The sequence below is a fragment of the Pelodiscus sinensis genome, chromosome 17, assembly GCF_049634645.1.
Source record: "Pelodiscus sinensis isolate JC-2024 chromosome 17, ASM4963464v1, whole genome shotgun sequence".
NCBI classification, from domain to species: Eukaryota; Metazoa; Chordata; order Testudines; family Trionychidae; genus Pelodiscus; species Pelodiscus sinensis.
In genome coordinates this window covers 23689457-23706312 of record NC_134727.1, presented here as the reverse complement: position 1 = coordinate 23706312, position 16856 = coordinate 23689457, and the positions used below count along the sequence as shown (strand labels likewise).

Sequence of the window (16856 nt, the reverse complement as noted above, 5' to 3'; positions counted from 1 at the left end):
CTTTATAAGGGAAAACCCCAGAGTTGTACCATGAAATAAATAAAGAGCATTAGCAAAAACGTACTACTTAAAATAATAAACTACAGGCAGTCCCCGGGTTACATGGATCCGACTTACATCGGATCCCTACTTACAAACGGGGTGAGGCAACCCCGTACTAGCTGCTTCCCCCCAGCAGACCAGGGAGACACGAAGCTAGTGCTCCCCCCCCCCCTCCCAGCAGACCAGGAAGACGTGGAGTGGCTTTTCTCAGCAGACATCTCAGCTTGAGAATAAAGAACTGAGGGAAGTGAGGTGTGGGAGAATAAAACTGAGCTCTGGAGAAATGTTTGGCTAGAGTTTCCCCTACAATATGTACCAGTTCCGACTTACATACAAATTCAACTTAAGAACAAACCTACAGTCCCTATCTTGTACGTAACCCGGGTACTGCCTGTATAGCTTACCAACTCATTACCCTTACGTGAACTGGCACATGCAGGGCAGTTAGTACCAAATGCTTTGGTAACAATAAAAGATATTACTTAACAGTATACTGTCTCACTTTGGAGAATAATCAACTTTCTCTGTCCTTGAATCTTTTCCCATAGCTTACCCACAAGCTGGGTTTCTTCACCTTGTGGGCCCTTACTGGTCCACCAGGCATCTTTGAACTCTATCTTTAAACTTCACTGTTGGAGTTCAAACAGTTATTCTCTCTGTTCATGTGCTTCAGGCTTCTTGTTTACTGTTTTCAGATGTGGTTTCACCTAACAGCTCTTCGACCAGTTCTCTTTTTCACCAATTATATTTCCTTTCATTTTTTCCCTTGATACTCCAAGTCTGTAGATTTTATTTTCCTCTGTTTCCGTTCTCTATTAGTGCCTGCTCACATATGCAGGTTTTGATTTTAATTTTCTATTACTCCTTACCTGAAATCTTTCCTATTTTACTTCTGTCCCCCGTGTCGCTTCCCAGTCCCCTTATTCTCCTATTCTTTTATTTTATCACCTCACTTTCTACCCAGCCTCTGGTTCATCTGGCAGCTCAGCATCTTGACTCATCTCTTTCTCTAAAAGCTTTTTTGACTGCAGGTGGATTCTAAGCCCCTTCTCAATTCAAGCTGCCCTGGCCTTGGCATCTAAGGGCTGCAGCAGGTGCTAGTGCCAGAGTGAAGGTTACTATATGTGATTTAGGCAGTCCAGTTCACCTGTGTCTATTTCCAATCTCTAAAATGAGGTTAAGGAACCTCTTACTTGTAAAGCAATTTCAGATGTTCAGGTGATTTTATCAATATTAGCATAGAACTGTTGTCATATAGTTTAGCCTCTGGGTATGGTTGTGTCCGGATTAAATGGGGGAAAGAACTACTTGTAAAGTGGATATAATTAGGGAAAGAAAACGGCACATGTATACTTATTTGCGAATTGACACTCCAGAGGTTGGTATTCTGGTGTTCAGTTTAGCAGGTTTAGTAAAGACCCGCTAAATCAAATGCTGAGGGTACCCGCCCACCCCCCCGGTTGATGCTGATATCCCTCTCAATGAGTAAGGGAAGTCAACAGGAGCATTTCTCCTGTTGAACTCCTGCAATGGGGATGGCGCCAAGTTCGAATCAAGGTACGTCGACTAGGGAAGTAAGCGACTTGTCAACTACTCAGTAAGCATAAGCTTATTGGATAGTCGAGTAGTCACTTGACCAGTTGCTTCTCCCCCCCACCCTCCCTTGCTGCTGCTATCAGAGAGAGGCAGCAAGTGGGGGAACAGGAGCCGGTGCACTGTCTCTGTGGAGGTATCCCTGCTGCTGCGCCTCTCATTGAAATGTACAAATGCAGGCGGCTCTTGTATATTTCAAAGGGAGAGGTGCAATGGGATGGCAAGCACCCCCTTTATCGACTAGTCGATGGAAATTCCATCGACTAGTCGATTATTTGATTAATTGAAATGTATTATCCCTAACGTCAACTTCAGCTACACAATTAATGTAACTGGAGTTGCATATCTTAATTTGAACTTATCCCCTACTATAGACCGGGCCTAAGGAATGAGAAGAGAAGTAGGTATGAGGAAGGGGCATTTTGCAGTGCAGTGAATAGAAAATATGTAAATTCACAAGTATAAAAGCAAGAAGAGATCTGAATTTTCTGCTTTCTAAGTTCAAAGATTGTATGTACCTGAGTGACAGAAGCTTCCCTTGGATTGTACTTTCCAAAAAACCCAAACCCAGTACTTCCATTACATGGAAAAGTTCCATGGTAAATGAGGAATGCCCAGATAAGCACTTGTTAATAGTTTTTGTGAGTTACTTGCAGATCCTGTCTGGTTGCTGTTGCAATGCCAGCAGATCTCGTCAGGATTTATACTAAGCAGTACACAAAAATCCCCTTTTGCCTCTACTCCTCTGCTCATTGGAGGAGGCAACATGCTAATTTCTTAAGTGATCAGCATTTCCCTTTGTTTGGGTGTGGTAGAGGGGTGAATGCCAGCAAAACCTTCTGGTTGCCTATACTGAATAAAATAGAATTCCCATGCTGGAGAGCAGCAATCCATGAATTTGAACGAGTGATCAATCTGTCACTGACATTGACATCAAACTTTCTTTTAACCTAAAGTATCTCTAGTGCGGCTGCGTATAAAGTTGGACTTGTAGTAGAAATATGCAGCTGCGGAAGTTTGTGGAGATATTTGTACCTCATAATTCAAGGTGAAAGTTTCACTGAAGCTTCATTCCAATGAAGCAGCAGTTTTTGTCTGGTGTTTGTGCCTAGGCTACTGTGAGCCCTCGGATGTCCTTGGATTCATTATTGAAACCAGCTTGCTTCTTGTTTATTGGATACCTTCAGCAAACTCCATGGCCCATGATCTGCTGTCAGTTACAACTGTGCGGTACCACTGAAGCCACTAGAGTTGCACCAAGCTAAGCAAAAGAAGAATTTGTTGTCAAATATCCTATTCCAAGAATATATTAGTTCTCCTGTAAATCACTGGGTAGATGCCTTGAGGATTAATTTTAATATGTTTCAAAGTCCAGGTGTGGAACACTAACGGTATCTTTTTTCGAACTTTATCCTAAATTTATCTTCTTCTGCCTGGTTTACCTGATGAATTTGATTTTTTTTTAATACCTCTTTTTCACTGCAGTGTTTCTTTCTTCTCCACAGGCCTGGTGTGATCACCATGCAAGCACTTTCTGAAGAGGACAGAAGGCTTTGGATGGAGGCTATGGATGGCCGGGAACCGGTAAGCAGGGACGCTAATGAATAACTGTTGAGAAGAATCAAAAGGCTTTTTTTCATGGCCTGAGGCAGATTGTCTGCTGTGAAGCATGTCACACTGAGCCTGCCAACCTCCATGAGAACTGTATCTGTGGGGCAGCTCTCTGGTTCGGCACAAGAATGATTTAATCCTTAATGCTGTGTTACCAGTGCATGGATGGCTTGAAGGCTCTGGCTAATTTTTTCTCCTGTGGACCGTTGGTAGGCTAAACTAGCTCAAATATGCTCCTGTGCTTCCGGGTTGTATTAACAGGAGAGCACAGCAACAAGAGAAAAGGAAGAACATGGAGCATGTGATTTGCAGGGCTTTCTGGAACCTGCTGGGCTCTGTTTCACTGTTTCAGTAAGAGGGCTTCACCCCCTTCATCAGCAGCCTGAATCTTGTGATTGTGTTCACTCCTGCTTGTCCAAAGTAGCTCAGAAAATGGGTTTCACAAGTGGGGGAGAAAAGGGAGGATTCCTTTGTGGTAGGGTCAGTGTTAAAACCTCAGTACAGGATCGGAGCTATAAATCGTGAGCGCTTCTAGTCAGGAACGGCGTTTCTTATTTGTCTGTCAAGTGCCACATGTGCAAAATGTGCTATAAAATAATAAATAATACAGAGCAGCCCAGATTTCCTGTTGGTGGCCCTAGATTTAGGTGAAATAGTTCAAAATCAGTCATTCGTACTGCCCACTGCTCATTTTTCTTCCCTGTAATGCCCATCTGTCCAGGTGGCTTGCTAGTCTAGTACAACTACCTTTGTAGGTTATCTGCTTTGGAGATGCTATGCCTGAGGTATGTTCATAGCGCTTGCAGCTGGCCACCCATGTATACCGTTTGCATCCTCACTTTAGAGAATTGCAATCATAAGGCTGTAGTGGTGAAAAGTGCTGTATGTGGGTGGACAAGGTAGATCCCTTGTCCTTGATCCACCTCCTTCCCATCTCTAAAGTTACAGGAAATGGGGTTGTAAATTTGTTTTGTTTGTGGATTTGTCTTATGACACCATGATGTCAGATGTGAGGCTTACTTCACAAAGTTTGCTTTGCACAATAAGTAAGTTTAACCCCTGGACTCCTAGCACTATACATTGTGATTCCAAGTGTGCTCTTTTTTTCCTGCTTTATTTTACTGATCTAGAAAAGAAGCTGATCTCCTTTCCAGTCTCTTTTCCTGCTCTAAAAGTTCAAGATTGGAAAAAACAGATCGTATTGGATATAATTCCATGAACAAATTTAGAAGCCTAGTGTTTAACAAGATTAAAGTGTATTCAGCTGAATTTTGTTTTCATTACATTTTAATACTAAAAACTAATGTGGTGCTACTGTTTAACCTAGACTAAATGTGGAATGTGAGTTATAAGCTAAGATATGTTGATGAATTGAAAAGAATTACCATACCTTCAGTGCTAAGAGCAACAGCCAGATAGATATGGCTTTAGTTTATTAGTTTTCACTGAAGTAATTAGTTATACTAAAAATCACAAGTTTCCTTTGTTTTCTGTCATTCATGGAGGCTAGAAAGAAAGAAGTCTTAGGTTACATCTACACTCCCTCAGATAGCTGGAGCTCAATAGCTTAGGTCGACTATGTGGAATTGATGTACCTTAGCTCAGGTTACTATGGGATCTTGTTAGACACTAGGCTTCTAAATTTGTTCATGGAATTATATCCAATACTGTCTATTTTTCCGATCTTCAGGGAGCTAATGGGAGACTCTTACTGTTCTCATCTAAGGTAAAATGATCCGCAGTCAATTTGGCAGGTCTTAATTAGACCAGCTAAATCGACTGTTAAGAGTGTGTCTACACTGCACCCTTACCTCAAAATGAGATACGCAATTTGTGCTATGCAAATCTTATTTCAATTATTTTTCAGAATAGGCTAGTTCAAAATTTGGCGCATCTACACACTATTTCGAGACATCCCTTATCCCTCATGCAACAACATTTACAGGGATGCTGAAATAGTGCATACGCTATATTTCGCTATAGCGGATGTGTTCAAAAGACGCAGGGTTCTATTTGGTATCCCAAAATAGCCTTGCAGTGTAGATGTACCCTTAGTGGGCCGATTCAGGCTGTAGGGTAGGCATAGGATGAATCTGATCACAGAGCATTTAAACTGACTTTTTGTGAATTTTTTCAGCATTAAAATGTTCTGGTCTCTCTGGTCAAATATTAAATTGTATGTTTTGGGGGATTGCTTTTTTTATGGGAGACAAAAACAAGGATACAATTTGTACATATTCACAAAGGTGAGAGTAGTATGTTGTAAGATTTAAAAAGGCACAAATTAGGCTGTTTGCTTTGTGGCAGAAAACAGAGCAAACAAGATAAGCGTTTTAGTAAGATTGGGGCTTTTCTTGCCAATCCTGCACTGAGAACACCAGCCAGAAGAGAGGTCGTAGGGTCGGCATTATCTTGTTAATATTTTCCAAAACACTAACAATCAGAGCCTTTACAACCATCCTCATTTAAACACAGCCTGAAATGTGCCACAACTTTCCTGAAGTGTTTGGAACTTGGTGTTAAAAACTGTGCATCTCTTTAATATCTTGCAACTGACACTGATAGACCTCTGCATGACTTGAAGGCTTGTCTCTCTCACCACTAGAAAATGGTCCAATAAAAGATATTACCTCACTCACCTTGTCTCTTAAAAACAAGCTTAGTCCAATGGTGCAAGCAAATGCTTAGGAGTGTGAAACCTAAGTCACATCCTTGCTGAGCTAGATTTACTCATAGCATAGCCTTGACCAATTTATAGCTGCAAAATTGTGTTTTTAAAATGGGTATGTATCAACCTAGAATTCTAGACGACAAAATATAGTATAGATAGGATTTGAGACGCTCTATCTTAATAGTCCTATAAAAAAAAAAAGGTGTGTGTGGAGGGGGAGGAAAGGCAAATAAAACACATTGAGAGACATTTACATTGATCATTTCAAGTAGGGCTCACTACTTGGAATTGGTCGACACTGCTGTACCCTGAAATAGGCTATTTCCTTGTTTACCCTGAGGATTGGTGCCAATCCTTGCTTAGTTTTCTTCCTAGTGTAGCACAATTAAATTAAGTTACAAACACAGGTCTTTTTTGGTCCATTTTTTCCTTTTGTTTTTCTTTCTCTTTAATTCTGTAATGTAATTTGCCAGCTTGGAAGGGCAAGCGTTGGCACAATTTTAGATACTCGTTATTAATTAATAAATAATCCATTATGCAATGAATGAAAACTAGCGATGAGCAAACATCAAAAGGTTCAGCAGTTCCATTCTGACACCCTTCCAAAAGTTCACTAGGCTAACTCACTGAGAGAATTAATAATAGACTTTAGAGACAGATTTTCAAAAGGGTAACCTCCCCTTTGCATTATCTGCTACATTCTGAGCACATCTTGCTGTTTTGTTCAGCTTCCTAAATGGGCACAGAGCTTTTGTGGAAAATCAGAGCCCATTTGTCAATGCTGAGAACTTTAGAAAGATCAGTAATGGTTAGGGCTGAACTGAGCCCCTTAATCTAGTCCATCCATTCAAACCTAACCCAGGTTGACTTTTTCTTTTGACCTCCTGGGATTATTAGATTCCCAGTTTGGGTCAATTTTTTTCAAGTTGATCCACTCTACCTGATCCTAATTAGTAGAGCCTGCTGCTCGGGGATTATGGTAAATCCACTATCAGTAGCCAAATGGCATGAAGAATTTCAACTGTTCTCAGCACACCTCTTCGATGCATGGATAAATTGCTTAATCTGGACTTGCACGTAAGTGCACATGCACATACACACAGGCACACACGGTGTATGCCTATGCTATGTAGATACCCTCTGCTACCTTTAATCTAGTTAGCATGGCTAAAAGTAGCAGTAGTTGTAAAAACACAGCTGGAACTCTGGCTGTTGACTCGGGTTGCTAGCCCATGCTGACATCTGTGTTGCTGCATCTTTGCTATTTTCAGCCACACTTGTTAGACTAAAGCAAGCACAGGTGTGCCTACCTGAGCTGCATCACACCTCCAGCAGCATTGGAGACCTATGCAGAGCCTCAGTTGTGTAGCTGCTGATCGGCATAAAAGAATGCTGAATCTCTTAGTGAGCATCTGGTCTCTGTTGGTGCCAGATCCTGTAAGGTGCTGAGAACCCCAAATTTGGCAAAGACAGTGGGAGCTGAGAGCACTAAGCACCTTAAAGGAGGCCACAAGGCTTGATTTAAAAAAAATAGAAATGCTGAGCCACTTACAGCTCTATAGAAGCAGGTTCATGTTTAGCATGTAGCATAATTTTCCTGATCCACCTGGAATCTCTTTCAAAGGACCCATGCCATCTGCATGCAAGATCCATCCTGACCCTTCCAAAGTGACTCTGCCTGTGCTGTCTGCTCCTCCTACAGACGTTCACGGGTGTAATCTTCAGACAGCCCTTTCAAACAGCATTTCACTCTGACCCAAAGAGTAAACTGCTTTGTGGTGTTAGTGTCCCGCATGCTCTTATTGACTCGCATGTGTGTTCAGACCAGAAGTGAGCAGCTGTTTAACAATTCCAGGAATGTAAGTAGTCTGCCTAGCACAGGAGTCTGTTCCTCCGGAGCTTACTCCTTCCAGAATCAAGAGCAAAACACTATATAAATCTCTGCCAATCTTGCATAAAGCGTGCAACAGATGCTGTGCCACTAAGACTGCCGCAGCTGGATGCCACGTTGCTCTCAGTGCTTGGAAGGGAAGGCCAGTAGAGGAGGCAGGGGCTGACATGCTGTGGGAGGGGTTCTCCACCAGAGAAAGCACAAAATGGAGAGGAAGAAAAAATGTGGGTGTGGTGGCTTGCCATGTAGGCCATTGACCACTAGATGGCAAGCTGAGACCAACAGGCTCATTGCACTTGTGCCTGGAGCCAAAGGAGAGCTGGGCTCTCCAGCTGAGCAACTGGCCTATTGCCATTCCCCTGTTCTCAGTGACTTATAACTTGGCCATATAGAAAGGAGAGGGGGGAGTGGAAAAAAATGCCTTGCACGAAAACCTGATGATCTAACGGCCATGCAGGGTGCCCTAGAGTTAATCGCTGGGATCTCCCTCTCCAGGCCAGAGGTGGCTTGGCACGGCTTCGTGGGCAGCGTGCCCAGCTGGGAGAGGAAAGAGGGGTGGAGATGGGGGGGGCAGGCAAGGATGATAAAGGAAGGGAGACTGTGTTCCTCACATCACCCTGCCCCTGTCTCAGTCCCTCCAGCTGAGACCTGGCAAGGTCTCTCGGCACAGTGCTTTCATTTTTTGGGCCATACTTAGGAGGCGTGTAGACGCTGTCGGGCAGCAAGTTGTTACCCCTCTCTCTCAGCCCCTTCAGCTCGACAGCCAGCAGGACAGCCGCAGTAGAAGGAGAATCCCGAGTGTCTATCTGCACTGTGCACTGCACTGCCGGATTTCCAGAGGGGCACCAGAGAACCAGCAGCCCTCACACTGATTCAGTGGTGCCAAGAGAAACCGAATGCACAGACCTGTCCCATTTCCTGTTCCCTTCCTCCCCTGCCCCTCCTAAACTCTTCAGACCTCTTCTGCTCTTCTCCTTTCCTGCTGTTCCAGCTAAACCCATTGCTTCCAAAAAGCAACAGTCCAAGTACATCTTCTGCAGCACAGATGCCAAAAGTCCCCTCCCCCCGACACCTCCCAAACCACAGCCTGCTTCTCCTAAGGAAAACATTTTGGTCTCTTCCCTCGTGCTGTCAGGTTAAAGGAGTCGCTGGCATTTCTCAAGCCAGGTAGCATTTTTGATGAATGGAGGCAGGGCAGGCGTAAATCCTCTAAACCCAACCCCCTTCCCATTTTTGTTATTTTGTCTATTTCCCTCTCCTCTTCCCTCTCTCTGTTTCCGTTTCCTCACCCCATTTCTTCTTGCTTGCTCCAGCATGGAGCAGGGAGAGAGTTGTACAGAGTTTACCCTGTTAATAAGCTTCGTTTCAGCCCCAGTCCAAGGAGCCATCCATTCGGCTTCTGTTCAGAGGCAGCACAGAGAGCTCAGTGACTGTGGATTCAGTCACTGTTGGGATTGCATGTTACCATGGTGATCTGCTGTGACCATATTAATAAATCTCACCTCCTCTCGCTGGGGTTGTGAAAGAAACAGTACAAATCCCCCCACGTTTCTGAAGTGCCTCTGAAATGAGATCAAGTTGATACTGTGGAAGACACGGACTTATCTCTTTGGCATGACCTCTTGATGCAAAGTGTTGGGGGATGTGTCGAGGGAGCACACTGGAAATCTCTCTGATGCTGAATTCGATTGGCCTGGCCAGTGCTTAACTCCTCAGTCCCTGCCATGTAGGTCTAGTGTGCCCCATATGACCAGGGACCTTACTTCTAGCCCACAGAATGGGGGTAGGATACATGAAACCTGCAGGGTGCTGGCCTGTGAGAGTGCTGATGGGGACACTGGCTCCCCAGAATGATTTTGTTTGAATTAGAGCTGCAACATTCTAATGTTTGTCTGTCTCTGAGTCTATGCAGCATAAGAGCACACCAGTCCTTCCTTGCTAACTTCCCCATTCCCCTTTTCCAAAGCTTTGCCAGCTGTACCTATTCTCTTCATCCTATATTTTAAAAAGCATCTCTATTGTAAGGACTGTCAAATGCCACTTTGCGGCAGAAAAGTAGTGTCTGCCTGTTGAAGGGTTTGTGATTCTTCTTGAATGTAAATTTTGTTCATTACTTGTGAGCGGTGCCAAGTGGTTGACCCTAGAAACGGATTTTTCTTTTTCAGTTTGTAGGACCAGTCATAGAGATAGTGGATGTATGAACGTCCCAAGCCTTACCACCTGCATTTGGCTCCAAGATCTTTTCCATGTTAAGAGATTTGGAACTCCTGGTTCCCAGCCGATGTAGCCCAGCCCCATTGGCTACATTTGTTCAGTAGTATTGGTACTATAGTTCTGTTAGAAGTACTCACATAGAAAAGGCTTAAGTGTATTAATGCTTGGCAACCCACCCTCCTCTGAGCATCACCATAAAAGACCATTTCATTGTACAACTATGTCTAATGTCCTTTGCATCCAGGGATCTCAAAAGTTTTGCAACCATTAATTGTACCTTGTGACTCCCCACGTGACTCCCCTTCCCCCAACCCCTTTAAAAGATAGGAAACTTAAGGCTAAAAGATTTTAAGTGATTTGCCTAAGTTTCTATCAAATGGATCCCTAGCAGACTGAGGAATACATGTGAAGGCACCTGACTTCTAATCCCTGATTCTGACTTCTAAACCACAGCCCTCTGTCTGACAGATGTTCAGTGTTGCTGGAGCCAGTTTTAGAAGAGTAATTTAGTGTTACACCATTTCTGTGTTTTATAGCAAAACAAAACAGCAAAATTCAATCTTGCGTTCCTGTCCAATACATAGCCTGCGATCCCCCTCCCCTAAATTTTGCTGCTGGGAATTCTTTTCTGAAATTGTTTTTCATTTTTCTCTTCTAATTACACAAAATGGTGAAACAGTAATTTCCCAGTGGAAATTAATGTGTCTTTTGAATTCAATCCAATGCTTCAAACCCCCGCATTCCTATAATTTTGGCTCATTCAGAAAAATAAATTAACTTGAAGGGCTTCAGTCATAATTCCCCAATACACCATGGTGTGGATGGCTGAATATAAACTATACAAATTTCCAATCTCCCCACATTACACCAAAACTAACTGGAAGTTGTGAATTGGTTTGATCACACATTATTTTTGCTTTCTCAAAGGTCACTCATCTATTTTGTGTAGGTCCTTATACTGTACTCATTATCATAGTGTCTGAGTGCCTTCCAGTTATACATTAAAACGTCCTTTGTTTGAGACTAGGGTCGGTGATAACCCTTGAAGATAGAATATTATAGTAATAGCAAAATGATCAGGGAGAGGATTAACTTGCTCAGGATTTTGATAGTATCAGCAACATTTTACTCCTGGGACACTGGTTGTAAATTTGATCCCAGACTTGGGCTCTTTAAATTATTGCTGTAGTGCCATACTGTGTGCTTTGTGCAGCTCGGAGGGTTGGCACCCCCCCCCCCCCCGTCTGCTCATGACCTTGCCCTTTCTGGGCACAATATTTACATCTGGCAAGTAAATATGAGATGCTGTCTACAACTGTGCCATGGAAATACCTATTCTTACTTTCAGGTCAAATTGTGAGAAGCATTTTCTCCTGCAAATGTAAACAAACTTGTTTTTCTGAGCTATTGGCTGAACAAGAAATAGGACTGAGTGGACTTGTAGGCTGTGAAGTTTAACATTTTTATTTTGGAATCCAGTTTTTTGTCCATAATTTTTCATTTATAAGTTCAATTTTCGTGATAGAGATTGTAGTACAGTACTTGTTTTACATGAATTGAAAAATTCTTTTCATGTATCTCCTGCCTATCCACTTCTCTGGCTTTGACTGCAGGCACATTTGCTCTCTCTCTCTCTCTGGAACACCAACTTCCATATGGAAAATGAGTCACATGCCTTTACTGCAAGTTTCCTCACCCTCATCTCTTCAATTGACTTATAGCCCTGGCTGAATTGTCTTGCTTGCCAAAATGGCTATTCACAGGGCTTGCCGAACCATGCGCAGATCGCCTGAACCCGGCTCTTCCAGGTTGCAATCTACTCACCATGGGTGAGTAGATTGTATTATTTGTCGAGCCCTGGCTATTCACTTGACTTGCTTTTTACTAAGTATAGTTTCTGCCCTACCTTTCTCTCTTGCTGACCATTTCTGGTCTCTTTCAGCAGTATCCATTGTACCCAACTGCCCAGAGTGTTGGCCTTCCTGTGCCTTCCAGTCAATCAGAATTGAGGATTCATGTCTGTTCTCAGCCCTCTCTTTTCTCTCTCTCTGCCCATCCATTGATTTAGTTATTAGTTCTCTCCCTGCTTCATTATCCATCAGTCTTACCTCTCTTTGCCTCTTCCTCTCATCGCAATGTCTGCCCTAGCTCACCCTCTCTGTCTGCTGCAAATACAGCTTAGGCAGCTCCAGTTGGCTGTTGTGTTCTGCAAAACTGAAATTTTGACTTTTGTCTGTGAAATCTCCTTGTGGATGTCAACTGCCAACCTCAACACAACCAAAGCAGAGCTCTCTGTCCCTCCAGCCTATAACCTGGCCTTCATCTTCAACTTGGACTTCTCTCTAAGTCCTCACATCCAGGCTAAATCTAAAGCTTGCTAATTCTTTTTGTATAGCATCTGTAAGATACTAGATAGACAAGGTGGGAGAGATGGCGTCTTTTAATGGCCCATCTTCTGTATGTGAAAGAGACCAGCTTTTGATCTTGACAGCCCTGAGAAGATCAGAAATGCCTCTTGACCACAACACCTACTGCAAATAGCATCTTTGTCTGGAGATGAGTCAAGTTTCAACATTTTTACTTTGGCTGGCCATAAAGATGGAGACCTCACTCCCAACTACCCAATTTCCTATTGCCTTGAAATTGCAGATGGTTACTGTAGCTCTTTGTTAATCTTTTATCGGTGTGTCCTTTATTGTTGTTGAGACCCCTCCTCCCAAAAACACATCAGAAAAGACCCTAAAGCCCACAACCCAAATGTCTAACCCAGTATTTCTTAAACTTTTTAAGTCTGAGGAACACCAAACAATTTTTTTATGGGGAACACCAAGGATTTTTTTGTTGAGCGCATGCATGCATGCGCACGCACGCACGCGCGCACACACACACACACACACACACACACACACACCGCAAAACAAAAACCACAAAAACAAAAAACCCACTGGACCAGGAGGGAGAAGGGGACTTGGGGCAGGGTGTCAGAGCAAGCTGAGAATGCGGGGTCTTGGCAGGGGGAGGGAAGTGAGGGGGATTTGGGTGTGGGGTCTGGGCATGAGGGGGACGCTTACCTGGCTTGGCACCCTGCTCAGCAGGGAAAGCCTCCAGGCAGAATGCTCTTGTTCCTGGGGGGGGGGAGGTGGAGAGCTCAGTTCCCCCGCCCACGTAGCGGGGAACCCAGTGCAGCTGCATCACCAGGCTAGGCTTCCTGCTGGCAGGGCGGTGGGGGGAAGAGTAGAAACGCCGACCGCCCTCTCCGGATTAAACTCTGCCACTTCCCCACCAGGCTGGAGATGGGCGCAGGGGAGAGTAGCAGCGCATGGGGGGCAGCAGAGCCTGAGTGCAGCCCAGGTGGGGAAGGGAGGGAGCGGAGGTTCTCTGCAGGCGGCAGTTTTAAAACGCCAAGGTCCAGGAGCGGCTCCTCAGCTCTGGTCACCCCTCCCCCTCCCAGCAGCAGAGGCCGCTGTAAAAGTGGACGCCTGCACACGTGGAGGAGGAGGAGGCTGTGCAGTACTGGAGGCCCTGTGGGACAGGGGCCATCCTGCGGGCTTGGTGGGAGGGGAGCAGCCGCAGCGGGAGCTGTCTATGGGTTCTGCAGGAGGCGGGGGAGCAGAATTTTTTCTGTTTTCTCCATGGCATACCGGTGTGCTGCGGAACACAGTTTAAGAAATGCTGGTCTAACCAGATTCAGGAATCACCATGTTGCACACTGACTATTCTGTGTATTCCCATGCTCTCCTCCTCCACTCACTCTCCTGTCCTTTGTTTAAACCCACTTGTTGTATCTTCACATTTCGATTGCAAGCTCTTAAGGGTAGTGTTCTGTCTGTACATCACTTATCACAGTGAGGCCAGTCCTTGACTGGCACCTTTAGGTGTTGGAAGAATAATAATGAGTCTCTTACAAGTGCTGCTTCAGTTTTTGCTAGTTTATTAAATTGTGTATAAGCCATTATCTTCAAGTTGCTTGAGCTTCATGCACCAAATTTTTTTTTTCCGTGTGTAACAAAAGATATTCAGGTCCCAGACGATACCTACTTAAAAGATTAGATTCCGGATAGCGTCCTTTTCTCTCTCTCTCTCTCTCTCTGTCACACACACACACACAATTTCCCTCTTTGCCAGAGAGATTTGCAGGCTCTGGGTGCTCTTGTGTCTGTCTGGCCCTTTTGTATCCACAGCTGCTCTGGAATTTCAGGTTGGAATGGTGTCCCCTATGCCTTTTCCATCCACTGTAAGCTGAGATTTCAGCTTTACATATCCATTGCCATAGTTGGTGTTTCCTTTGCCATCTTGAAGTTGGATTAGGGGAACCTGTAGCAAATACCCAGGGTATGTGTGCCATGAGGACTGCAGAGGCAGCTCTGCTTCTGTAGTATAGACACTTGCTTTGGTGACTGAAAGGGTTTTCCTCTTATTGCAGTTAATCCACTTCCCCAGGAGACAGTGTCTAGAATTTTGCACAGCCCCGAGTGATGTAGCTAATTCGACCAAAGTATTCAGGATAGACCAGTCCCCAATCAGTATAGAATGTGGCAGCTCACTTACTTGGTGATGTGGGTTGGCTGGAACCTGCTACATCTGTGAGTTGCACTTTCCATCTGCTTCTGGGTTCATTTCAAAGTGATAGATCTGTTGAGACAAGATTTCCTGAGAGACGATTGGTCTGCTTGTGCCTCATCACAAGGTGCATTAACAGACACCTCTTGGATGTGTGTTCTTTGTTAGAAAAGAATAGGTTACCCAGAGGCGGATGGGGTAGATACTCATTCTTTCTCGGGGGTGAGCAACAAGTTAACCAAGGTACCCCTTTTTATCTTAGTTAGTATGCACCTACACGTATCAATTACATCTCCCTGAAAGCCCTAATTTAGTAATGTGAACACCCATATAATGCATAATTTTAACCATGTGATGAATATAATTATATCCGCCCCTGTTTACTGTTTACAGCATTTTAGTTGATGATAGCAGTTCTCACATCACAAAACTCTTTATATCAGCAACTTACCAGGGAAAAAGAAATGTGACCCTGAATGGGAATGGATAAGGAGGTAAGGAAGATAGCATGGTTAACACATAGATCGGTCATGAATAGTCACATCCTGGGTATAGCTGTAGCTTTTCTATCCCAAGCAACCAGGGAAGGAGGAATCAAAGCAAGTCTGTAAATCAACAGAAACAGGGTCTGCCTGCACCATGCCTCCTTACCATGCATGGTCACAGCTACCAAAATCCCTTATTTAATCCTTACACACCCCAACACTCTTGAGGATGGAAAGGCAGTGGCATTTTCAGAATTCACCCAGACCTCAAGTTTGCTGAGGTGCAGAACACAGTGCAAGTCACATCTTTTGGGTAAAATATTTATATGGCTGGCTGTGAGACAGGAGAGAGCACTATTTCTGTTGCCTGTTTCACACAACAAAGTGTGGTGGTTTCATTTTGGGCCTGGACCAGATACCAAGATGATGCATGCCTACACATATTTCAGGAAAATAATGGTCTTGCCTGGCACTAATCTATTCAAATACATTTCCTCTGGGGGGAACCATCTAACTGGCTCACTGTGTTTCAAATGTGTCTGTCAAAACCTTTAATGGTTTTGTATGCAGCAGGGATTTCACTGAGGCTAGTAGCCTTTGCTGAGTCTTGGTTTGTGGGATATCTGAAAGCCAGTAGTTGCCTCTCCTTTCCAGTAGTGCTCAGGCAGTATAGAGTAGTTGTAATTTGAGTGATGGAAGCTCGCAAAATTTTTATAACTTAATTTTTAAAGGGTCAATGTATTTTCCTAGGTTTTGCTATTCTTGCTTTAGATTATATTTTTCCCGATGGACTGAGGCCCAGGCAGGTTAAAAGTCTTAACTCCAGGTCAGAGAGTGATTCTGTTGTTCAGCTTTGATTAGTACCTCTCTGCTGGATCTTTCCCAAGGCTTCTCCAGTGATGAGGGTAGCCCTGGTGGGAAGACACGAATGAGCCAATAGAAAAGAAGGGTGGAAGAGGTTGCATTTTCTTTTCTCTTTAGTTACTGGATTGTTATCACTTAGTGCTGCTACTTCTCCGAACTACAGGTTGGACCTCCCTGGTATGGCACCCTTGGGACCGGACCAGTCCCAAACCAGGGAATCTGCTGGACCAGGTTAGGTCAATGCCATCCCCTCTGCTGCTCCTGGCTGTGGGGCTCCACTTGGGCGGCAGTGGAGGAGCCGGCATTGACTGAGCTGGGATTGGGGGGTGATGAGGGAAGAGCACTTGAAGGAAGAGGCAGGAGGGTAGCTGTGGAGCCCTGCGGCCGGGGGCAAAGAGTGCATCCCCATGGGAGCACATCAAGCCCCACAGCCACCAGGATATATTCCTAGCCCTCTACCCTTGTCTGTGGGGCTGCCCTCCTAGCCCCAAGCTAGGATCTCCAGTTGTAGAGCAGGATTCCATTGTGGGAGGCTGTAACAGGGTTGACTTGCTGGCGAGGCACCTCCTGCTGGTCTTCTTGGGAGCTAGTTGTTCAGCCTGGGAGCACCTTGTGCTGGCCGGTTCAGGCTGCATGTCCTCCCAACCAACGGTGCCCTTTCCTCACAGTACTGTCCTGCAGCAGTGCCCCCACACTCTGGAGTCCTCTCCCAGGGAACCTCAGTCCCTTATACCCACCTTCCCTCAGTGACCTACTGCCTCAGGGGCAAACTACAGTCTGAAATGGCCACTCATCATTGGCAAGGGCTGTGGAACTGCTGCCTTCTCCTGCCCTGGTTGCCTCCCCACAACCCTAGTACTCTCAGGCCCCTGTATTAGGCCTGCAGCCTGGAAACTGGGTCAGGCCAGAGCTCGCCCTCCCCTGT

General features: G+C 44.7%; 1 protein-coding gene across 5 annotated transcripts in view; it reads left to right on the top strand.

The window, feature by feature from the left end:
- The window catches only part of ARHGAP26 (Rho GTPase activating protein 26), a 354648-nt gene that overhangs the window by 136190 nt on the left and 201602 nt on the right, over positions 1 to 16856 (top strand). For all 5 annotated transcript variants that reach the window (XR_012896344.1, XR_012896345.1, XM_006128543.4 and 2 more), the window contains exon 11: positions 3141 to 3219. Coding sequence is in view for 3 of the 5 variants with exons in the window: in XM_006128543.4 (XP_006128605.1) it covers positions 3141 to 3219 (79 nt within the window). In the remaining 2 variants the exon portion in view is untranslated. The remainder of the gene's footprint in view (positions 1 to 3140; positions 3220 to 16856) is intronic.